The 25,138-nt window shown below is 43.1% G+C and overlaps 2 protein-coding genes across 7 annotated transcripts in view; one reads left to right on the top strand and one right to left on the bottom strand.

Moving 5' to 3' along the window:
• The window catches only part of AK4 (adenylate kinase 4), a 73,877-nt gene extending 72,880 nt beyond the window's left edge, over positions 1-997 (bottom strand). For 2 of the 6 annotated variants that reach the window (XM_045477697.1, XM_045477699.1), the window contains exons 1-2: positions 894-997; positions 53-330 (exon numbers count right to left, since the gene is read on the bottom strand). In XM_045477697.1, coding sequence (XP_045333653.1) covers positions 53-197 — 145 coding nt within the window. In that variant the 5' untranslated portion in view covers positions 198-330; positions 894-997. Of the gene's footprint in view, positions 1-52; positions 331-528; positions 644-809 lie in introns of those variants that run through there. The other 4 variants (XM_045477704.1, XM_045477698.1, XM_045477700.1 and 1 more) reach the window with 4 other exon arrangements.
• Positions 273-23,020, top strand: LOC123596806 (skin secretory protein xP2-like). Its single transcript, XM_045475103.1, has 3 exons — positions 273-303; positions 375-1,206; positions 22,903-23,020. Exons 1-3 carry the CDS (start codon positions 273-275, stop codon positions 23,018-23,020), a joined length of 981 nt encoding a protein of 326 aa, XP_045331059.1.
• Positions 23,021-25,138: the final 2,118 nt, after the last annotated feature.

Raw genomic sequence — 25,138 nt, 5'->3', positions numbered from 1 at the left:
CAACCCGATCCCGCTACGGCTCACCCCCGCCCCTCGCCCCCGCACCCCTCACCCGTGTTGGCTTTGATGTTCTCCCGCAAGAAGTGGCCGCTGGAGAGATGCTGGAGACCAAAGCTCTGAGCGATCCTCTGGCACACGGTGCCCTTGCCCGAGCCGGGCGGCCCAAGGATGACCGCGCGCAGGAGTTTGGAAGCCATTGCCTTCGCCAGGCAGGGAGGGGGCGGCCAAACGGACAACCCGGACAGCGGCCTCAGAGAAGCCCGGGGAACTTTATGGCTTCTGCTTCTGCCTCTGACACTCTCCGCTCGCGCGGGGACTCGCCGGGCGCCCCTGCAGGGGGAAGGAGTGACTTTTGAGACAACCCCTCCCTTCAGCCCCGCGCCGGGGCCGGCTCGAAGGCGGAGAAAGGCGCCACGCTACCCATCCCCGCCCTCCTCGCCCCCACGCCGCGATTCAGGACAAGTCCGGAGTCCCCGCCCCTGGCGGGGTCGAACTCGGGGGCTCTGAGGGCGGCCCGGCCAGGCCCACCTCTATCCCTTCCTCTTTCGTTTCCCACGCGGCGTTCGAGGAAGGGGCCGGGCGGCCTGGCATCCCCGCGCCAGTCTCCACCGAGGGGGACGCCGGGAGGGGCGGTGACTCCAAGCGCGCCCCCAGTCGCCCCACGCACCGGTCGGCCTGGGGGCTGAGCCCCTGCTCCTACCCTCGCACGTGGGCAGCGCTGAGTCTACGCCGCGGCCCCTCCCCAGCGGCTGTCAATCCCGGGGAGTCGCCACGGCCCCCGCCGCCCGCGCCGACCGCCCAGCGCCCACCTTCGCCGAGGACGGACGGATGCGCTCCCCGCCGCGGGGAACCCGAGTCCGACGCCTCTCCACCCCAAGCAGTCAAACACACACCTCGGCTGGGACGCGGCGCTCCGAGAGGCTTCCAGCCCGGATCCCGCTGGGCGGCGCCGCCTCCGCCCGCCCCCACTCCGAGCCCCAGCCGGCCGCGCGGGACTCGCGCCTTACGTAAGCCGGGGAGACCGGCTCCGCGCGAGCTGTCGGCCGGCGCCCCCTCCCCTTCCCGCCGCTCGGCTCCCACCCCGCCCTCCCAGCCCACGTGCTCCCCACCACCCTGCGGGGGGCGCCAGGACTCAGACCCACCTCTTGCACTCGCCCGGGGACCCCGTTTTTACTGTCAAGGGGAAGGAAAAATACAACTTGTTGAGTGCCTACTATGCGTCAAGTTCAGGGCTAGTGGTTTCCTTACGCAACAACCGTTCCAGATATTCACAGATGAGGAAAGGAGGCTTGGAGTATCACCATTAATTCAACAAATGTTTGTTGATCTCCTACCGTGTTCCAGACACTGTTTTAGGCGCTTGGCATATAGCTGTGAATCAAAGAGGTGGAATCTTGCCCAGAGTGCAGCGGGAGTTTTGAACCCTCATCTGCCTGGCTCCAAAGCCCAGGCTCTTTGGGGAAGAAGGAAGGAGGAAATGGTCACTCACCTGGGCTCGGGTTTTTAGAGCCAACTAATTTCAGGACTTCAGGGCCTAGGATGTTGGCACTACAATTAACAATTCACTCAGTCCCAGGGGCACTATCTCCTCCCTCCCTTCCCCTGCGTATCCCCATCCATGTTCTCTTAAATCTGCTCCCACTCCCCACATGGCCCTCATTTCCCACTGAGACTAGTGTGATAACTGCCAGCCCATGTAAGCTGCTAGCTTCCGCTAGTCTATCCTGAATGCAACCGCCAGAGACATTGGTAAAGTGCAAATCAATTTCTATTATTTCCTCACCTCGCATAAAAATCATCCCTTCAGGATAAAAAATCTTACAAAGGGACACACAGGTGCCTGCCAAAAACCTTTGCAAATTCCCCTGCCCCCTCCTCTTTCTGCAGGCCTCCTGCCTTTCAGGAAATCAGTGCAGGATTTTCAGTGCAACTACCCATGGCTCACAGACGGGGAGGGAGAGCGTGGAGAAGAACCTCCTCTAGAGTCCTGGCTGCACTGTTTGTGTTGGGGGCTGGGTGAGGAAGAGTGTGGCAGAGTATTCCTTTCTGCCCCTCCCTGGCATCTTCAGCCCTTCTCCTTTAGTAAGTTCTCCATAGACAGACAGCCAGACAGTGCCTAGTCTCTGGCTACCTGGGAGCACACCCAGGCCACCCACTTCAGGCCAGTGTTTGTTCCATAGGCTCATCCCCTTCTCAAAAATATCTCAGAGTTTGCTGTAGACATCAGGAGGTTGTTACCCTGAACCCCTTCAGCCCTTCACCTGGGAACAAAGAGAGAGAAGAGCTTATGGGAATGTGGGAGTGACTTCAATCTTGCCTTTTCTTCCCTCCATATGCTGTATAATACATAGCAGATACTTTGCAGTCCTCCTCAGACATGAGCATGCTTCAGAATCACTCAGAGGGCTTGTTAAAATAGATTGCTGAGCTCCTTCCTCACATTTTCCGAATCTGTGGGTCTGAGGTGGGCACTTCTAACAAGTTCCCAGATACTGCTGAGGCTGTGGGTCTGGAGATTAGCGCTGGAAAACCGTGATTTCCACACTTCGAAAACCAATGGTCTACCACATTGAGCATTGAGACGTGGAAGATGTGTGGCTCTTAATTCCTCTGCCTGCTATGGGACTTTTGGCTCTTAACCTGTTTGTTTGTTTGTTTGTTTCTTTTTCTTTCTAAAATGAGGACATTGGATTTAGTACTCCCAATGATTCCTTTGTATTTATCAAGCATCGGGATTGTGTGAGTTCCCACAGGAAATAGTTTCTAGTCCTCACAAACTGGATGAACCTTCCCTATCACCGAGTTCTTTTGCCTACTTTTGAAATGTCTTTACCAACATCACCTTATAATATCATGGAGCAGTGTTAGCCACTCATGCAGTCCTAGCATTTAGTGGTTTAGGAGTTTAGGAGATTATATTATGAAACAGAAGGAGTTGTGACATAGGTTAACTCAATAGAGAAACCCAGCTGAGATTTGAACCTAGCATTTCACAAAAGAGCCATCCATGAACCTTCCCCGTGCACGACCAACTCAGGGTCCCACAGCTCAGCTGCTTATTGGAAGCAGTAGAACTGGAAGAAATGGGTTTTGGAGTCAAACATCCCTGGGTTTAAGTTGCAACAGCGCCATTCACTAACTCTGAAGTCTCTTGATTGCTGTGAGCCTTGGTTTGCTAATCTGTAAAAGGGAGCTAATTCTTACCTCTTAGGCTTGTGGGGAGGCTTAAATGAATTAATGTACATACAGGATTTAGCACAGTGCTGGGCATATAATAAGGACTCAGTCATGAACATCGTCACTATTATTAACTTTGGGACAACTATTTAGCTTCTCTGATCTCAGTTCCCAAATTGCGAGGAATAAATGAGCTAATGTGACAAAGTTATTTAGTAAACTTCCTGGCCCTTGGAAGATACTCTATAAATGGTAGCTATTCTTATCACACATACACTCCTATCATCAACTTCTTCCTATTCCCTTTGCTCAGGGTTTTAAATCTGTTTATATTATTTATCATAGTGTACAAAAGAATATACATCTACGTGTCTGTCTCCTCTGGAGACAAACTGTAAACTCATTCTGAGAGTAAGTCCAAATTTTATTCATCTTTCTATCCTCAAAAATATACAGCACTTTGCCTGCAATAAGTACTCTGTCAATGTTGGCAAACCTCCCCCTCCCCTCCTCCGAACATACTCAACCTCAAACCCTGGCACAGAGCTCTCTGTGACTTCGCTGGACAGTAATACAAAGTCTACATTTGATCACATTTTACACACTTCTTCCTCAGATTCTCTTATCTAGACTGCAGTGTCCTTGTTTAGTAAACTTGAGTCATTTCCATATTACTTTCGCAGTTTTGCTATGACCTTGTACTGCCTTGGTTCTTATCCGCTTATCATGTTTCTTTATATCGACTCAATTTGTTTAAATAATTTATTTTAAAAAACTGAATATAACTCACTAACCATAAATAAAGGGACACACTAAAATAATATGAGAAAAATAAGGCTAGCAAATTCTAGCTGGAATCTACCAATCTAGCCTGTTGAATTTCTGAACTTAGTCCTTATTTAAAAAAAAAAAAAGTAAGGGGATTGTTCACCAAGTCATAGACAGGCGTTTAAGACATACAGCATCTAAATGAAACTTTTTGTAATGAAACTTTATCTGTAATCACATAGCTCAAAATAGAATTAGAAAGAGAATACTGAGCAGAATTTCTTTTTTTTTTTTTTTTTTCAACGTTTATTTATTTTTGGGACAGAGAGAGACAGAGCATGAACGGGGGAGGGGCAGAGAGAGAGGGAGACACAGAATCGGAAACAGGCTCCAGGCTCTGAGCCATCAGCCCAGAGCCTGACGCGGGGCTTGAACTCAGGGACCGCGAGATCGTGACCTGGCTGAAGTCGGACGCTTAACCGACTGCGCCACCCAGGCGCCCCCTGAGCAGAATTTCTTAATATTCAGTTTAATTGTATTAAACTGAAGCCAGTTTAATGGAAGCCAAATCCATGTGCCACCTAGAATCATCTCTAGTCTCATGTCATATTATCTTTTGCATAATCAAGGATGTATGTCACATACTCTAATGTACTTAGAAGTATACCTTTGAGGGATGCTTGGGTGGCTCAATCGGTTAAGTGTCCAACTTTGGCTCTGGTCACGATCTCACCATTCATGAGTTTGAGCCCTATATCGGGCTCTCCTGTCAGCACAGAGCCTGCTTCAGATGCTCTGTCCACCCCTCTCTCTGCCTCTCTCCCCACCCCCCCACCCCCGTCTCAGAAATAAACATTAAAAAAAAATAAACTTAAAAAAGCATACCTTTGAAATATAACTCATTAGGACTTTTCAAATGATGCAGTCACCCCAACCACAATTCACAGATAAGGTACTAATCCCACTTCAAAGATTAGACTCCCCATTCCCCTACTGTTCTAGCTATCACTTCTTCATCACTATCTTTCTAAAATCATTTCAGGCTTCCTTCTGTTGTGTTTGTTGGAGACCATAGGCTCCTTGAACATAGTGGCTTCATCATGGCCTCCACATAGCTAGGTACAGACACGAAGAGCAAATAGCACTGCACAACTGACTCACTGCTGAATGAATGAGTACATAAAGTAGCTTCTCTTTGCCCTCCATGAAGCTTCACTGAAGAGACAGAAGAAAGGCTAGTTACTTGGACATGTCAAGATTCAGGGAAAAAAAAAAAAAGCTGGAAAATAATGGGAAGAAGGGACAAGGTACCAGTCCCGGTATACCTGCTGCCTTCTCCCTGCAGGCACTTATTAAATACTCAAGAAGTCATAAGGTTGTATTGAGAGAATAAATGGTGAATAAAAGACTAACATGGCATTATCTGTGACTATAGTGAATTCTTAAGAGTGAAAGAATCATCCCCAAATTTTACTAGCTCACATGCTTATTAACCTATAACATCTTAACAGTCACTGAAAAGAGGCAGCAGCATTTATTCTACAAGCTTGCTCTCTCGGTCACACACCCCATGCTCATGTGTGCACACACGTTCCCAAGCCAAGAAGTTAAAAAAGGAACTGGGATGAATGAAATCAACATTCTTGCAATTTACCTGGCATGACCCATTATTTTCCATGAGCAACAGACGCTTTTGCAAATCGTTCCTGGGTTGCCTGGGTGGCTCAGTCGGTTAAGCATCCCACTTGGGCTCAGGTCATGGTCTCGTGGTCGGTGATTTCCAGCCCGGCGTCGGGCTCTGTGCAGACAGCTTAGAGCCTAGAGCCTGCTTCGGATTCTCTGTCTCCCTCTCTTTCTCTGCCCTTCCTCTGCTCACACTCGGTCTCTCTCTCCCTCTCTCTCTCTCTCTCTCAAAAATAAATAAACATTAAAAAAAATCGCTCCTGAAATAACAGTCTGTAATGGAGGGCCTCTGTCAAGAGATGAGGATGGGAAACTACCATCTTTGGTCTTTTCACTGTGAAATCCTGGAAAGCACAGTAACCATCAGTTATGCTCTACCCTCCAAATATAATGATACAATGATGGTGTCTTGCTCAGAACTTTACTCTGATTTATACATTTGGCAGTGGGCAGGGACAAGCCTGTGTCAATCCTCTCTTCACTCTACCTTCCTCACCACCATCAACAGCAGGGTTCCTTTTAGAATTTGCCTCGGGGTTAGTAGGCGTGTCTGGAGATGAAATGCCTTTGGGTGTGTCTTTCCTGTGTGCTAAGTTAACTGCCTGAGGGAATGCAAGTTCTTCCTGTTCCAACAGAACTGAATACTGAGTTTATTCCGCCAAGGCAGGGTGGGTAAAGGGGATCCCACTTGTGGGAGCCTTTTAGCTTTGATCTTCTGATAAGGGCAGTAAAGACTATATATGTTATATATCATATTAATTCTTACAAAAGTCCTATGTCACGCCCATTATTGTGTGTCCATTTTATAGACCTTAAAACTGAAGCAAGAGATCTGGTAACTTGCTTGAGGTCTTATAGCTATAAGTGGAAGATGAAGGACATAAATCAAGCATCTTGACTCCAGAGCCCATACTCTTTAATCACTGTGCAAGCTGATTCAGAGATCTCTAGAGTAACATTGTTATCTTTTTATTTTACAGATAAAGAAATTGAGACACTTTAAGGTTAGGTAATTCATCCTTCAGTGTAATGAGCCAGTAAGTGGCAGAAGTGGGATTTGAACCCAGATATCAGGGTCAAACCACATAACCACTACACCCTGCTCAGTCTCCCTAGTACTTGAGTGAAGAGAGTCCGGGGAGGCTGTCAGGAGGGTTCTGCACCAGATTGCTGGTCTATAGAGAAATACTAACAAAGAGAAAGTCACTCATGCCCTGACTGGCTTGGTTTCCTCAAGAGCCAGATTGAACAACCAGGTACCTATGAAAGGCTCTTCCCACCAGGACTTCCCTGTCAGGAATCTCCTCGGGTTTTAACTTACATCTTCCCTTCCTGAATCTGCCAGTTCATCCGTCAACGTCCTTGCTGCCAACCTGTTGCCAAATCATTGCTGTATCCCAGGTTTTGGTCTTGCTGCCAGACCCATTTGACCTGACACTGGGCTCACTATTGACCTGGCTCACAAATGGCATTCCCACTTTGTTCTTCACCATGACCGCAGGCCAGCCTGCCAACTCTAGTGTCAAGTTCCAGCTGTCCTCGCCTGCCACTACCACACCTCTCTACCATACCAGTCCCAAACATGGCTCCTAGATCCCCAACCCAGATCATAGACCCCACTTGTCTGAGAGGTCACTATGGACAAGTCATTTTGAGAGATAAACCAAAAAGATAGAAAGGGAGTATAATTTAAAAGGTGTGTCTTGGGGGTGCCTGGGTGGCTCAGTCAGTCAAGCATCTGACTTCGGCTCAGGTCATGATCTCGTGGTTCATGGGTTCAAGCCCTGCATCGGGCTCTGTGCTGCCAGCTCAGAGCCTGGAGCCTGCTTCAGATTCTGTGTCTCCCTCTCTCTCTGCCCCTCCCGATTCACACTTGTTTCTCTCTCTCTCTCTCCCTCTCTCTCTCTCTCTCTCTCTCTCAAAAATAAATAAACATAAATAAATAAACAAACAAATAAATAAAAGGTGTGTCTTGTTGGAGAGTTGCACAGAAGACCCAGAGGAGAAACAAAGATCAGAAATGAGATGACCAGTTCTAAGATAGACTGATCAAGGGGCGCCTGGGTGGCTCAGTCGGTTGAGCGTCCGACTTCAGCTCAGGTCACAATCTCGCGGTCCGTGAGTTCGAGCCCCGCATCGGGCTCTGGGCTGATGGCTCAGAGCCTGGAGCCTGCTTCCGATTCTGCGTCTCCCTCTCTCTCTGCCCCTCCTCCGTCATGCTCTGTCTCTCTCTGTCTCAAAAATAAATAAAACGTTAAAAAAAATTAAAAAAAAAAAAAGATAGACTGATCAAATAGATAAGGGTTTCCAAGTGAATTCCAAGTATAGAAAGGCAATTCAGCACAAGGATTAAGACAGTGGGCTCTATAGACAGATTGACAGGTTCAGTCTTTGGCTCAACCACTTATCAGATATGTGACCGTAGCAGTTCCTTAATCTGTGCTTCATTTTTTCCACCTGAAAAATGGGAATAGTTGTAGTTTCGATCTGATAGGGTTGTTGTGTATACATGAGTTAGTATATGCAAAGGCTTGGAACAACACTTGGCGTGGAGTAAGCATTATATAAGTTGCGTTATTATTCTTTCTTCAACTCCCACAAAGCACAATGTGCTTCATGGCACTAAAGACAGGTTCCTGGGATAATTAAGCCATACCAGACAAACTTATTCTACTACCAGGGCTATCTTCTCAGGACCCTCACATTATCTGTGTGTGTAATTCATTTTCACGTAGACTTTCATATATCAGAAAACAGAGGTCTTGGGGTGTCTGGGTGGCTCAGTTGGCTGAGCATCTGACTTTGGCTCAGGTCAGGATCTCTCAGGTCTTAAATTCGAGCCCCACATCGGACTCTCTGCTGTCAGTACAGAGCCTGCCTCGCATCCTCTGTCTCCCCTCCCTGTCTGCCCCTCCCCCTACTCTCTCTCTCAAAAATAAATTAAAAAGTTAAAAAAAAAAAAAGAAAAAGAAAACAGCTGTTTGTCCTGTCTGAAGCATCTCTTCTTTATGCTAAATATTCTGAATTAATCAGCCATTCCCTAAGTAATATGGTATCCTACTAGCAAGTAACAGACCAGTGTGTCTTTTGCTGCTTGAGTAAGGAATACTAGGAAGTTCTCCTGTTCATCCTCAAAAGATTTATAGATACACAACATATGGAAAGAATTTTTCCTTCTTAATGAAATGTAATAATAACAATACTAGCTTATATGTATTTATTGAATATTACTATGTCATCTACTATATCTTGTTTTGAACTACACAAATTCCTGGGAGTTAAGATGATCCATAGAGGATCCCCAAACAGGATGATACGGGACTTTCCACATGATCTCTGATTTCCCTCCCCATCCTGTTATCTCAGGAGTGACCATATAACTTGCTTTGAAATGAAAGCAGAAACTTTAAAAGCCAGCGTTCCTATTGTTCCTTTCTTTTTTGCCACAATGGCCAGCAAATGGCTTAGGTCCCACAGTAAAGATGACCTCTCCTCCCTACAAAAGACTGAACCATGATGGACATGTAACATGAGGAAAATATAAATCTTTATTGTTGTAAGCCACCAAGAGTTTTTTTTAATGTGTATTTCTTCTTGAGAGAGAGAGAGAGAGAGAGAAGGCAATGAGTATGGGGGAGGGGCCAGAGGAGAGGGAGAGAGAGAATCCCAAGCAGGCTTCACGCCGTCAGGGCAAAGCACAATGTGGGACTCGATCTCACCACCGCAAGATTATGACATGAGCCAAAATCAAGAATCCTGGATACCAGACAGAGCCACCCAGGCACCCCTTAAGCCACCAAGATTTTTCAGGTCAGTCACATCATAAGCTAGCCTATCTTGACTTTTACATTCTCAGCCTAGGATGCTGAATGTTGTACAGAAGTCTTATTGATTATACTCACATAATGTGATTCAGAATCCCTTCACACACTGGGTATTCTTTGGATGAATATGTTCCTTCTAAGGTGACGTACACAGCAATACATAAGACATTCCAGATGTAGTCTGATAAGCAGCCTCTTGTTCTAAACACTGTATTTCTTCTGTAGCAGGATAGTGTATTTTTATTTTTTCTTCTAGCTTTATTGAGATATAACAGACAAAAAGCAGTATGCAAGTTTAAGTATATAGCATATTGACTTGACTTACATATATTGTAAGATGATTACCACAATAAGTTTAGCTAACCTCTCTCATTTCATATAGGTAGAAAAAAATGTATTTTTCCTTGTGATGAGAACTGTTAGGATCTATTCTCTTGGCAATCTTCAAATATACCACATAGCAGTATTAACTATAGAGCAGGATAATATTTTCCCATATTTCCACCCATGATCCTTCTCCCTCTTCATGTAACAGCTAAGGAATTTTATGCCCATCCCCTTAGAAAGAAATAGTGTAGTAGAAAAGAGAAGCCAAGAGTCTTTTCTTGGGTTTGAGGTTAGGGCTAAGCCCCCAGAAGTGGAAAACATGCTTGTGCTTATATAATACAATTGATTTGGGAGTCTGTAAATGGCTGAAGTCTTCCTACTCCCCATATCCTGGACTAGGAAAAATCTCCTGGGTTGGAGAGAGGGGAGAGTCAGAGGGAAATTTAAGTGGGAATGATTCCTTGGGGGAAAAAAGGATGTGCACACCTGTTTACTTCCCAGGACTGAGCCCCAGCATGGAGGATGAAAGGAGACAGGCTGGAAAGATCCAAATGCAGGGAAGGTTTATATCCCCTTTCCCAGGCAGGACCTAGAGAAAGGGCAAGACGCCAGAGGGAAGTGTATCACAGACAATATGGTCTATGAGCAGGTCTTATTTGGCAAGCACAGAATTTTAAAATAATTTGATTTTGAATGACTTTGAGTGGAGCATACCCTCTCTAGGTTTTTCTGTCCTTATTCCCTGTTATCTTACACCTGGTCTATTTTACTGACTTGCCTCTATAAAGGCAATTGAGTTTAAAATCCCTGACTAGGCAGATGGACATGGAAAATAATCTCACATGTGCCTCAGCAGAGTAATTCCATTTACTCAAGAGAGTGGCATGAGAAGGAGAGAAAGAGAGACAGATCCCGTGTGATTGAAAACCAATGTAAACAACAATGTCTCAGTGAATGCTGATGCGGATAGGTGACAACCAGACCAGAATGCTTCCTCAAAGTTATGGCAATTCCAAATTCCCACTCTCCACCAAAACTGGGGCAAAGCATAGAGACACTGAATTGACTGAAATGAGGTTTTTACCACCTACCAAAAACTGATGTTTTGAGTTGGACATTGTGGTTGGCTCCCCAGAATCTGTTCCTTCTGTCTCACTGAATACCACTAATGAAGCTTGAGGAATTGACCTTGACTCCAGTGTTGTATCTGATTGGTCCCAGAGTATTTCAACTACCCTTTGCTGTTAATTAATTCAGGAATGGATAAGTGACCCAAATCTGACCAATTATGCAGAAGCAATTGCACGGAAGTTTCTGGGAAGGTTCACAGCAACCAATGGGAATCAATCAATCTTTCTTTCAAACAAGATGTCTTTGTAGCCCAATTAATTTTGACAGCAACCCTACAGTCATGAGGGGGACTAGCATTAGTTTGAAGCCAACAGCGTGGATGGCAGAGCAGAAAGATGAAAAGAAATTGGTCCTTGATGGCATAATTTAGCTTCTGAACCAATCCTGAATTCTTCCCTACCTTTGAGCTTCCTCTTACATTAGCCGATAAATTCTATATTATTTAAGGTAACTACTTCCTGTAGTTAAGGCATTCTAACTTAAGCTCAAAATAAATATTAATTTTAGTCACAGAAGAATTTTAAAGTTACAATTTTTCACATTGTGGTTGAAAGACTACAATTCTTTTTGCTAAAATTTCATATAATCTAAACTTGAAATTGTTGCTTTTTTTGGCAAACCCAGTAATTATGACTTCATACTGACCTAAAACTCTGAAGATGTCTTTCATAATTGTTCATGGATAATCACTGAAAACTAGACAGTTCCTACTCTAATTCTGCCTCATTCATTAATTTAACAGTGTTTATTGCAGTCTCCATTGCACGCCAGGCACGAAATCAGCCCTGATAACACAACAGTGCTTAAGAGTCCCTATTTTCATTGACTTACAGAGTATCAGATACAAGGAATTCAGGTTCAGAAGTTGTTAATTTTTCTTTTTAAGTTTATTTATTTTGGTGTTGGAGCATGCAAGGGGGAGGGGCAGAGAGAGAGAGAGAGAGAGAGAGAGAGAGGGATTCTGATAGTGCAAAGCCTGATATGGGGCTTGAATACATGAACCAGGAGATCATGACCTAAGCCAAAGTCAGATGCTTAACAGACTGAGCCACCCAGGTGTGCCAGGTTTAGCAGTTGTTTAGATGCCTCTGGTCAGGAACAATTTAAACGAAAGAAAGAGGGGCACCTGGGTGGCTCAGTCAGTAAGCATCTGACCCTTGATCTCAGCTAAGGTCTTGATCTCAGTTCAAGCCCTGTGTTGGGCTACACACTGGGCATGGAGTGTACTTAAAAATAAATAAATAAATACACAAATACATAAACAAACAAATAAATGGGTTATATTCTCAGATGAAGGAGAATTCAACAAGGAAGGCATCCCCAAAAACTAAAACTAGTCAAATGGCATCCAGGTTGAGTTGGTTGTGAAGTTAAAATCTCAAAGGAATTTTAATTGGGAGCATCCTAAGAATGACTTGCCTCATGCTATATTCAAGACTTCTTTAACTGGCTCCAGAAAACATCATTGTCCTTTCTTCCTTAACATAAGTATATGTAAATAAGCCAGGTTTCACTTTATTCATTCAACAAAGATTACTGAGTTCCTACTATATTCCAGGATACAGACTTGTTAAGTCAAGGATACAGACTTGAACGGGGTTCCTGCCTTTAATAAACTTTAAGTTTAATGAAGGAGTCAGACATATAACAATAAAAGTAAAACAAATCAAAACCAAAATTTTGAAAGAATGGGCTCTAGTGTCAAAGGGACCTTAATTAGAAACCAGGTCCACCATTTACAACCTGGTTGATTTGGATCCATTGGTTAATCTTTAAAAAAAAATTTTTTTTTAATTTATTTTATTTTATTTTTTATTTTTTTTTTTAAATTTTTTTTTCAACGTTTATTTATTTTTGGGACAGAGAGAGACAGAGCATGAACGGGGGAGGGGCAGAGAGAGAGGGAGACACAGAATCGGAAACAGGCTCCAGGCTCTGAGCCGTCAGCCCAGAGCCTGACGCGGGGCTCGAACCCATGGACCGCGAGATCGTGACCTGGCTGAAGTCAGACGCTTAACCGACTGCGCCACCCAGGCGCCCCCCCCCCCAAAAAAAATTTTTTTTAGCGTTTATTCATTGTTTGATAGAGACAGAACATGAATGGGGAAGGGGCAGAGAGGGAGGCACAGAATCCGAAGCAGGCTCCAGGCTCTGAACTGACAGCACAGAGCCCAATGTGAGGCTCGAACTCACAGACCGTGAGATCATGACCTGAGCTGAAGTTGGACGCTTAACTGACTGAGCCACCCAGGCACCCCTCCATTGGTTAATCTTAATGCTCTCATATCTGCAAAAGGAATAATAATAATACCTATTTCATAAGATTTCTTGGTGATTAAATGCTTTCTGGAAAAAAAAATCATTTATCAAGCACATAGTAAGCACTCAGTAAATACTATCACTACTATTTATTCAACACTATGATTTAAGCACTGGTCTACATGTTTGTGATATATCAGTGAATAAGAGACAAAACGCTTGGGGCATGTGCATGGCTCAGTCGGTTAACGTCGGAATTCTGCTCAGGTCATGATCTCACAAGTCTTTAGTTCAAGCCCCGCATCGGGCTCTGTGCTGACTGCTCAGAGCCTGGAACCTGCTTCGGATTTTGTGTCTCCCTTTCTCTCTGCCCCTCCCCCACTTGCACTCTGTCTCTCTCTCTCTCTCTCTCTCTCAAAAATAAATAAACATAAAAAAAATTTTTTTTAAAAGAGACAAAACGCTTGTCCTTCTGCAGCTTACATGACTATTTTCATGCAAAGTAATAAATGAAGGTGTGTATGATGAAAGCTCACTATTGTATTCCTGGAATCTAGTTTTCTTAGCTTGGGATTCTCCCAGATCCTGAGAAAAGGAATTGGATACAAGTAATTTCTTGGAGAAGTCATCCTTCAAATCATGGAGAGGGAGAGGAAAAGTGAAAAAGGAAAGGATAATGGAAACCAATTTGACAATAAATTTCATATATTTAAAAAAAAAAAAAAAGGAAAGGTGGATAGCCAACAGAAGAAAAGGGGAAATCACTTAAGTCTGTCTGAGAGAGGCAAGGGAGCCTACCCAGCAAGAACAATAATTCTTGAAGTTAGGTTTGGAGGATGCGTCAGCCAAGGGGTCAAAAGCACAAAAGTGTATGTATCCCAGACAGAGGGAATGACATCAAGGATATGGGATATAGAGGGAGAAGAACACCCAGAATTACTAGAGATTAGGGAACAAAGGAGTAAGGATAAAAAAAGCAAGACTCCTCCTGTGGCAGGAGTCAATCACAGAAGACTTCTATATAGTCCTAATGAGTTAGATTTTATTTTAAGAGAATGGAAAACCACTGAGTTATACAAGAGTGACATAATTGATTTTGAATTTTAGGAAGATAAATTTGTCCTGCTTGCAGACACCCCAGCAGAATGGATTGAGGCTAACGCCAGGCAAACTAATTAAGAAGATGTTAACAATATTCTAGGAGACACAGAAGCTGGGGAGATAGAAGCGATGAATCTAAGAATTACTAAGAAATAGCATAAATTGGTCAGATGTAAGGGAAGAAAGAGAAGTAAGGATGCTGCTCAGGTTTTATGACTTTTATGGCCAAGGGAAAGTGGCACCCCTCACTAAGCCAGGAAACACAGGAGGGGGTGGAGCTGGTGAGGGGTGAGGGTTTCTTTTCACATATATTGTTTCAAGGGTCTTTGAACCTTTGTGCCCCAGTATCTCCTAAAATAATTTTGAAACATGTAACCCCAACACATGTTGACATCAACTATTAAAACTGTACATCACGAATGCAAAAGTGGCAAGAGATGTAATTTCCAGCCATATTATAAGACTGAAATTTTAAAATATAACGTATATCACTCTCTTAAATGTATTTGAATGTAAATACCATAGCATATCAATAGCCACCATCATCCTCTTGAAAATTATGGGAACAAGCTCTTCTACTCAATTTTTTACACCAATTCTTTTGCACCTCAAACCAACATGTCCATCCTACTTTCCCAATTTTATTGTGAGGTAATATATTTTCATTTTTGGAAGTCTTTTCTCAACTACCCTAACATATTTGGTGATAAAAATATCTATACAGATGGAAATTAATTTTGATAATTTCCTGTGATCTTACACTCTATTTTATTGTATTTTTTAAAATTTTTTACATTTATTTATTTTTCAGAGACAGAGCGCAAGTGAGGAGGGGCAGAGAGAGAGAAGGAGACACAGCATCCGAAGCAGGCTCCAGGCTCTGAGCCGTCAGCACAGAGCCCAACGCAGGGCTCAAACTCACAGACTGTGAGATCATGACCTGAGCCAAAGTTGGACGCTCAACCAACTGAGCCACCCAGGTGCCCCCTTACCCTCTATTTTTAAGAACCGACTGGGGTGCCTGACTTCAGCTCAGGTCATGATCTCACAGTTAGTGGGTTCAAGCTCTGCACAGACAGCTCAGAGCCTGGAGCTTGCTTTGGATTTTGTGTCCCCCACCTCCCTCTGCCCCTCACCCGCTTGTGCTTGCTCTCTCTCTCTCTCTCTCTCTCCCTCTCTCTCTCTCGCTCTCTCAAAAATAAATAAATAAACATTAAAAAAAATAAAGAATTTGATTATAGGAACTAAGTTGTCAAAATTATTAGTCATGTGCTACTAATCAAAATGACTAATGCATTACTAATTTTGATCAAAAATATGAAATAAAAATGTTTTATTATAGAAGCCTCTTTTACTAATATAAATTATAATTTTTAAAACTATAGTTCATATAAATATTATTGCTAGACTGAAACACTAGTCAGCATTAATTTTGTTCTATTTTCCATTTTTATAGACGTAAGATTTGAGAAAACTTGTTTACAAAAGTCAAAGGATGGGAATTGGAGGAGTTTTGCTGTAGCAATACCATTCACTTATTTGAACTCCTTTCAAGTTATATTCCAAAAACCACAGAGTGATCTGTCACTAAAATGCATTTGGCGGTGGGGGGGGGGGGGGGGGAGAAGGGGGGTGGTGTACCTGGTGGCTCAGTCAGTTAAGCGTCTGACTTAGGTTCAAGTCATGATATCCTGGTCCATGAGTTCAAGTCCCATGTCTGGCTCTGTGCTGACAGCTCAGAGCCTGGAGCCTGCTTCAGATTCTGTTTCCCTCTCTCTCTGCCCCTCCCCCTTTTACGTTCTGTCTCTGTCTCTGTCTCAAAAATAAATAAACACTAAAATTTTTTTTTGCAATCCGTATCAAAATAATACCAGCATTCTTCACAGAGCTAGAACAACAATCCTAAAATTTGTATGGAACCATAAAAGACCAGAAATAGCCAAAGCAATTTTGGAAAAGAAAACCAAAGCGGGAGGCATCACAATTCTGGACTTCATGCTGTATTGTGAAGCTGTAATCAACAAGACAGTATGGTACTGGCACAAAAACAGACACTCAGATCAGTGGAACAGAATAGAGAACCCAGAAATGGACCCACAAACATATGGCCAACTAATCTTTGACAAAGCAGGAAAGAATATCCAATGGAATAAAGACAGTCTCTTCAGCAAATGGTGCTGGGAAAACTGGACAGCGACATGCAGAAAAATGAACCTGGACCACTTTCTTACACCATACACAAAAATAAACTCAAAATGGATGTAAGACCTAAATGTAAGACAGGAAGCCATCAAAATCCTAGAGAAGAAAACAGGCAACAACCTCTTTGACCACAGCTGCAATAACTTCTTATTTGACATGTCTCCAGAGGCAAGGGAAACAAAAGCAAAAATGAACTATTGGGACCTCATCAAAATAAAAAGCTTCTACACAGCGAAAGAAACAATCAGCAAAACTAAAAGGCAACCGACAGAATGGGAGAAGATATTTGCAAACAACATACCAGATAAAGGGTTAGTATCCAAAATCTATAGAGAACTTATCAAACTCAACACCCAAAAAACAAATAATCCAGTGAAGAAATGGGCAAATGACAGGAATAGACACTTCTCCAAAGAAGACATCCAGATGGCCAATTGACACATGAAAAAATGCTCAATATCACTTATCATCAGGGAAATACAAATCAAAACCACAATGAGATTCTGACTCACACCTGTCAGAATGGCTAACATTAACAACTCAGGCAACAACAGATGTTGGAGAGGATGCAGCGAAAGAGGATCTCTTTTGCACTGCTGGTGGGAATGCAGACTGGTACAGCAACTCTAGAAAACAGTATGGAGGTTCCTCAAAAAACTAAAAATAGAACTACCCTATGACCCAGCAATTACACTACTAGGTATTTATCCGAGGGATACAGGTGTGCTGTTTTGTTTATTTTTTATTTTTTTAATTTTTTTTAATGTTTTTTTATTTATTTTTGAGACAAAGAGAGACAGAGCATGAACAGGGGAGGGGCAGAGAGAGAGGGAGACACAGAATCCGAAGCCGGCTCCAGGCTCAGAGCAGTCAGCACAGAGCCCGATGCGGGGCTCGAACCCACGAACCGTGAGATCGTGACCTGAGCCGAAGTCGGACGCTTAACCGACTGAGCCACCCAGGCGCCCCACAGGTGTGCTGTTTTGAAGGGACACATGCACCCCCATGTTTATAGCAGCACTATTGACAATAGCCAAAGTATGGAAAGAGCCCCAATGGCCATCGATGGATGAATGGATAAAGAAGAAATGGTATATACATACAATGCAATATTACTCGGGAATCAAAAAGAATGAAATCTTGCCATTTGCAACTATGTGGATGGAACTAGAGGGTATTAAGCTAAGCAAAATTAATCAGAGAAAGACAAATATCATATGACTTCACTTGTATGAGGACTTTAAGATACAAAACAGATGAACATAAGGGAAGATAAGCAAAAATCATATAAAAACAGGAAGAGGGACAAAACATAAGAGACTCTTAAATATAGAGAACAAACAGAGGGTTGCTGGAAGGGTTGTGGGAGGGGGGATGGGCTAAATGGGTAAGGAGCATTAAGGAATCTGGTTCTGAAATCATTGCTGGACTCTATGCTAACTAACTTGGATGTAAATTTAAAAAATATTAAATTAAAAAATAAATTAAAAAAATTTTAATGCGTTTTTTAGTCATCTGTTATCAGAAACTTGATTTTCCCCTCAATTCTGTGGCAAGCAAAGAATTAGAAAGCACCTGAATTGCAAAAGCATTTGTCACCTAGTCATGAGACCCGTTCACTCTGAATTTCTGAAAAGTTTATCAAAAAGGCTTTCTCAAGAATTATCAATGATGATTAAAATCATACTTTTCCATCTAGAGGCATTTTGGTTAACCTGACATGTATAGAAAAGACTAGAAAATGAAGATAGTATTAATTCCAAAATATCTTGAGTGATAAAAAAATTTGACAAGGAATTCTCTCTTAAATCATGTGATTTAAATATATTTTATTCAAAAACCTTGGTGCAGTATTTTTAGCTCATTTGATTTATGGAAAAGACCCAGCTACCACCTAACTAGCAAAGTCACCCTTCACTGTCAAACCAACCGGCCAAATCAGATTTTTTCTCTGTCACAAAAGATCCGACTACATGTCTTCTATTCAAATAAACATGTTAAGACACATCCCCATGACAACCAGCTCACTTCTGAATTCAAAGAAAGGGGAGAACCTTGCTGAGAAATTGTTCCTGAATGGAATAAAGTATGTAAAGTGCTATTTTGTTTAATATTTTTCTCAGTATGCCCCCCTTTTTTGCTTATTTGTTGTCACAAGACTCTCAGTCAGAAGTGATAGATTCCTTGACAAAAAGAGGATGGAAAGGCTAAGGTTGTTAAGCAAAAATTGTCATCATGACCTACTTATTCCATAGTGGAACTAGATTTAAAACATCCTGGGGTGCCTGGGTGGCTCAGTCAGGTAAGCCTTGGACTCTTGGTTTTGGCTCAGGTCATGATCTCACAGTTTCATGGGTTGGAGCCCCAAATCAGGCTCTGTGCTTATAACTCAGAGCCTGCTTAGTATTCTCTCTCTCTCGCTCTCTCTCTCTCTGCCCCTCCCCCACCCAGACTGTCTCTGTCTCTCTCAAACAAACTTAAAAAAAAAAATCCCAACATGCCACCTTTCATTCTTTTACAGGATGTGGATAAATCAAGACAAACACAAGCCCTACTTTGAGGACACACTGTCTCGATTAAAAGAGTTTAGCCTACCCCAGTACTTTGAATGGTCTCTGTGGAGCCCTGGGGGTGTTTACAACCAGTGCAAGGTATATGATAAGATGGGGCCAAATATACCTTTTTATTTTATCAAAGGAGATAAGGAGGATTATGAAAGGGAGTTGAGATAGGAAAACTAACATAACATGTCAACAGTCAGCATTTACTCAGAGAAATCCCTTTGGGCAGAATTCCATAAGGAAATCAAGATCCAGAAACTGGTTTCCTTAAAATGATCTGAGCCACCATATCTCTTTGAAAGTCTCTGTATCTATCTTTAAAAATCATTTTATTTCTACCATGTATACCATTTGATCCTCACAATGGCTCTGTGAATTTGGTACTTAAAACCTCTATTAATGTGACTCTTATTTAACAATGAGGAGTCTAAAGTTCAAAGACACCACACCAATTACCCAAGGTAACTGAACCCGGTTGAAGTGACATCCCAGGCTCTTTCAGCAAAACCCTCTGCTTCTGCTCCAGCCGAGACCAACATACCACCCCAGGACCACTCCCCTTTCTACCTGGAAGGCTCTGCTTCCTCATAGAATTCTGGACTAAATGACACTCAAGTTTTTACCAATTTCTCAATGAGACTCAATTAGCATGTTTTATCTCTGGCTTAAGTTAATTTTTTTCAACATCTTATTAAGAAAAAAATTTGAGCCACCTGGGTGGCTCAGTCGGCTAAGCGTTCCCCCTTTGGCTTAGGTCATGATCTCATGGTTGATGGGTTCAAGCCTTGCGTTGGGCTCTGTGCTGATAGCTCAGAGCCTGGAACCTGCTTCAGTTCCTGTGTCTTCCTCTCTCTCTGTTCCTCCCCAGCTTGTACTCTCTCTGTCAAAAGCAAATAAACATTTAAAAAAAAAAAAAAAGGAAAGAGTGGAGAGTGACAAAACAACTATCAATTCCCCTATTAAAAAAAAGAAAGAAAAGAAAAAATTTGAGGGGCACCGGGGTGGCTCAGTCAGTTAAGCATCCTACTCTTGATTTCAGCTAGGGTAATGGGATCGAGCCCTGAGTTGGGTTCCACACTGGAGGCAGACTCTGCTTAGGAATCCCTCTCTCCTTCTCCCTCTACCCCTCCCCCGCTTGTGCACACACTCTCTCTCTCCCTCTTTCTCAAAAAAAAAAAAAAAAAAAAAAAAAAAAAAAGGGAAGAAAGAAAAGAAAAAAATTTGAAATATATCTAAATTGAAACAAATGTTTTATACACACTTATATACCCATTGCCCAGATTCTACTATTAATTTCACCATACCTGCCAAGGCTTATCTCTTCTTAATCTTTGGCAGCCTACATTTCCCCTTCTGTAAAACAGGAAAGCACCATAGCACCTTCATCCAAGCTGTTTTCAAAGAGTACAGTTTATGATCTACAGAAAACTGTAAATTTCCTCATCTCTATTGGTTCAGGTCATTCATTTAATCCAGTGGTACCAAACCTGGAAGTACATCAGAATCACCTGGCGAGTTTTTAAAACATACCCGAACACTGGCCCTTTCCCTGGTCAGGATCTCTGGGAGTAGACGCAGGATTTTAGCATTCAATTAGTCAACATGTAACTAATGAGTAGTGCTCTGTGCCGGGCAACTTTTTAGGCATCTGAGTGGCTAAGGGAAGTCCCTGCCCTCACAGAGCTCCACCCTCTTGCCTCACCACAGAATTCCTTCCTGCACAAGGGTGTTCGGGTCCCTTCCATCTGAGTGTCCTTCCCTGTCAGATTTCCAGAACCCATTTCAGGCCCCAGGGTATTCTTCCCACCTGGCCCTTTTAGTCAGTTAATTGCTTCCTTCTCAGGAGTCCTATGGCTGGTTTTTCTTATCAACGTTATCGTAGGCTGTAGCGCTTTGTGCTAGGGGTTCTGGTTTTAGATGTGGGACTCCACTAACTGTGAAGAGTCAGAGACTGTTGTATTTGACCTGGGGTCCTCGTCGTGCATGAAAGTGACTGGAACATAGCACTGTTGTAAAATGTGAAACAAATAAATGGCCAGTGGATACTATATTGAACGTAAGGCAATCACAGCCTGTATGCAATGTGTGTTTCCTGAGTCTCATTCTGACTTCCTTCCAGATGACTTGTTTGATGGACCAAGGGATGCTCTGTTTTACCCAAAGGGACAGAAGCTCGACTTCGCACCTGATGGACCTGAGATAATGAAGGGCTCGGGAGGCTTATAAATTGTGTTCTTGGATTTTTCTAAGACCTCCAATTTGAAACTCTAAAATTCCTTTGCCCACCAATAGAATTCTATAGCAGGGAATGTCCTAAAGAAGACGTGTCATGAAAGAGTCCACTCTGCCTGACAAGTAGTGTGTAGGCTTTGAAGTCAAACGGAACAGAGGACGAAGTCTCACCTCCACCCCTACTACCTATTTGACTTAGGTGGTTTGCTTAACCTTTCTGAACCTCGGTTTCTTTACCTGTAAAATACATACATTTAGTCTCTCCCCACTCTCCACATTAAGAGTACGAGCTTCATGAAGAATAACATTAATAGCTGACGTTCACAGAATGCCTATGATGTGCCAGGTACATTGCTAACTCCTTTGCAATTCAATACACAGATCATTCAAGGTACTATTATTCCTGTTTTACAGAGCGTGAAACAGAGTCATATTAAGTGAGTTGTCAGTGGTTATACAGCTAGCGAAGAGCGGATTCCAATCCAGACAATCTGGCTCCGAGAGCTCACTCTTACCTGTGTCTTAGGGCCCTTGTTTGCCTTATTCACTCCATATCTCCAGGCCCCAGAAGAGCGGCTGATACGTGGGTGCTAAAAATAACTTTTGAATTAATCAATCAATAACTTCCTGCAGCACTGATGTAAGAAAGAAAGAAGAAACATTTACTGAGTACCTACCTACCACATTTCAGGCTCTTTTATGTGTCTTATCTGCCTTAATCCTGCATAGGAAGTGTGTGCTATTATGAAATGCATTTTAACGTCAGCATGCACAGAGGAGGAAACTGAAATGGGAGAGGTAAAGTCACTAGCCCAAGGACACACCACTGACAGGCAGACTTTATGCCTTCTCCCGTGGAAAGCCCCTGCCCTTTCCCCTCTACCTGTGGTCTTTCAATGTTTTTACTCATCTTGCAACTTTGATGTTGAATTTTTTATTTTTTATTACTAGTTGAAGTAATTGCAAAGGCTGTAATTTCCTGGGTATTATAAATACTGACATTTTTTAAAAGTGGCATCACCTTTGTGGGGTTACTTAAAAATTCCTTAATTTTTGGTCACCTGGGTGGCTCAGTCGGTTAAGTGTCCCACTGCGGCTCAGGTCATGATCTCATGGTTCATGGGTTCGAGTCCCGCATTGGGCTCTGAGCTGACAGCTCAGCGCCTGGAGCCAGCTTCAGATTCTATGTCTCCCTCTCTCTCTGCCCCTCCCCTGCTCATGCTCTGTCTCTCTCTCTCAACAATAAATAAACATTAAAAAAATTTTTTTTAATTCCTTAATTTTTATTCCTCTACCACAGGCACAATTTACAGATCAGAGCAATATGCATGATGCAACTAAAAAATAGGAAAATCTACAACATATGAAAGACCTCAGGAATGTACATCTAATTGACCAGCATTGCGTTAATCACTAATTGCACTTTTTGCAAACTGTGGCAATGACAGACCTGACAAAAAGTTTCTTACTTAAGGGGCTATTAAGTTTAGGTTTCCCATCTAAGTAACTTTTCTGGCTACAGATGGTCATCCCTCCTTTCCTGGCAGATTTTTGTAGTTCCTCTAATGCATTTGGGACAATGGGCTCAAAGTGACCTGTAATTTTCCTGACAACTCCTTATGCTCCCTCTCCCTAAGAACGGAAGCCCTTTTCTGCAAAGATTTTAGAACCTTCTACTACAATATCCACAACCACCACCACCGTAGGGACTGCTTGAACTTCTTCACCAACTGTCCCGCCTTCACTGGCCCGTAATTTAATTGTTGTTATCCACTATAATTTCCAAAACCATTAGAGGTCCCACCACCACCATGGTTATCACTGGCAACATTTTCTCCTTCATCGTAACCATTATGTCCTCCACCACTGTCACCATATCCTTTATCCTGGTTTGCACAACCTGGTTCATCACCCCCTCAACTACTATAACCAGGACAATATCTGCCGTAATTGCCACCAACACCTCCAAATCCACTATATGTCCCATTATGTCATCCATAATTATCTGTGCTGCCACCAGCTCCATCACCATAGCCCTCTCTTCCACTGAAGTTACCACCATGGGCAAAGTGCCCTCCACCATGGCAGAAGTTCCCCACAATACATAAAGTTTCCAGATCTCCCGAGACCTCTTTGTGATCTAGCAGACTGTACTTTTATTTATTTATTTATTTATTTATTTATTTATTTATTTATGTTTATTTTTGGGAGAGAGGGAGAAAAAAAAAAAAAAAACAGAGCATGAGTGTGGGAGGGGCAGAGAGAGAGGGAGACACAGAATCCAAAACAGGCTCCAGGCTCTGAGCGGTCAGCACAGAGCCCGACGCAGGGCTCAAACTCAAAAAGTGCAAGATCATGACCTGAGCTGAAGTCAGGCACTTAACTGACTAAGCCCCCCAGGTGCCCCAAACAGACTGTACTTTTAGAAAGAGCCTTTTCACTTCACAGTTAGGTCTATTAATAGTGTAATATTTCTGAACAATGAATTTATCAACTGTGTAATCAAAAGTTTCAAAAGCAAATCATCTTTTTCTTCTACTCCACTTGTCATCCATAACTTCTGTGATTTCGATCTTACCAGTTTTCAAAGTAGTCTCTCAAAATTATATTCTTCTGTATCTTCTTTTTTTTTATTTATGTATTTTGACGGGGTGGAAGAGAGAGAGAAAACCAGCAGTGGAGGGACAGAAAGAGGGTGGGGGTGGAGGACAAAGGATCTGAACCAGGCTCTGAGCTGACAACAGACAGCCTGATGCAGAACTTGAACTCACAAACCATGAGATCATGACCTGAGCCATAGCTGGACGTTTAACCAACCGAGCCACGCAGGCACGCCTCTTCTGTATCTTCTTTAATACCACGAACAAAACTTTTTCTTCACTGTTAGATGGGCACCGGTCTTTGGGGAATCCTTTCTAGAAACAATCACTTTGGTTCCACTACATGCCCATCAACCTGGTCTAAGCAAACTGCAGCATTCAACTCTTTAATATAAGAGTAAGTCACAAAGCCCGAGGAACATTTTGGTTGGAGGTCTCATCACGCAATGAACATGTGTGCCTCATTGCTCAAAATGTTCTCTTAAACTATTAGCTGTAGTTTCAAACCTCCTACCACCAGTAGAGAGTTTTCTCAACTACTCTTGTTCCTTGTCCTCTGGTGGCTGCTGGAGTCTGGCAGGGGGCCATCAGGTAGAGATTTTATCTGTTCTTATTTTTAAAGTTTATTTCTTTTTGTGAGAGAGAAAGAGAGAGAGAGAGAGAGAGAGAGAGAGAATGTGTGAGAGGGGAAGGGGCAGAGGGAGAGGGACTGCTTTTGGAGGATCCAAAGCAGGCTCTGCACTGAGAGCAGTGAAACCGATGCAGGGCTCAAACTCATGAACCGCAAGACCATGACCTGAGCCAAAGTCAGATACTCAATTGCCTGAGCCATCTAGGCACCCTGGTTTTACTTCCATTTTGAGACTAGACTGGCATCTTACAACTTGTGTTCAATCTGGGACTGAGAGAAAGAGCTGCATCACTTTTTAAGATATATCCAGTGGAGGGGCGCCTGGGTGGCGCAGTCGGTTAAGCGTCCGACTTCAGCCAGGTCACGATCTCGCGGTCCGTGAGTTCGAGCCCCGCGTCGGGCTCTGGGCTGATGGCTCAGAGCCTGGAGCCTGTTTCCGATTCTGTGTCTCCCTCTCTCTCTGCCCCTCCCCCGTTCATGCTCTGTCTCTCTCTGTCCCAAAAATAAATAAACGTTGAAAAAAAAAAAAAAGATATATCCAGTGGAATTTAAAATTAAAAGTAAGTTCATATCCACATTATCTATTTTAAAAACACATAAGCAGGTCTATAATGGATGGCAATTTTCCCTTTTCTTTTTGGA

Source organism: Leopardus geoffroyi, chromosome C1 (assembly GCF_018350155.1).
Source record: "Leopardus geoffroyi isolate Oge1 chromosome C1, O.geoffroyi_Oge1_pat1.0, whole genome shotgun sequence".
In the NCBI taxonomy this organism is placed as follows: domain Eukaryota; kingdom Metazoa; phylum Chordata; class Mammalia; order Carnivora; family Felidae; genus Leopardus; species Leopardus geoffroyi.
Note: the sequence above shows the minus strand (reverse complement) of the source record. Positions and strands in the feature narration are given on the sequence as shown.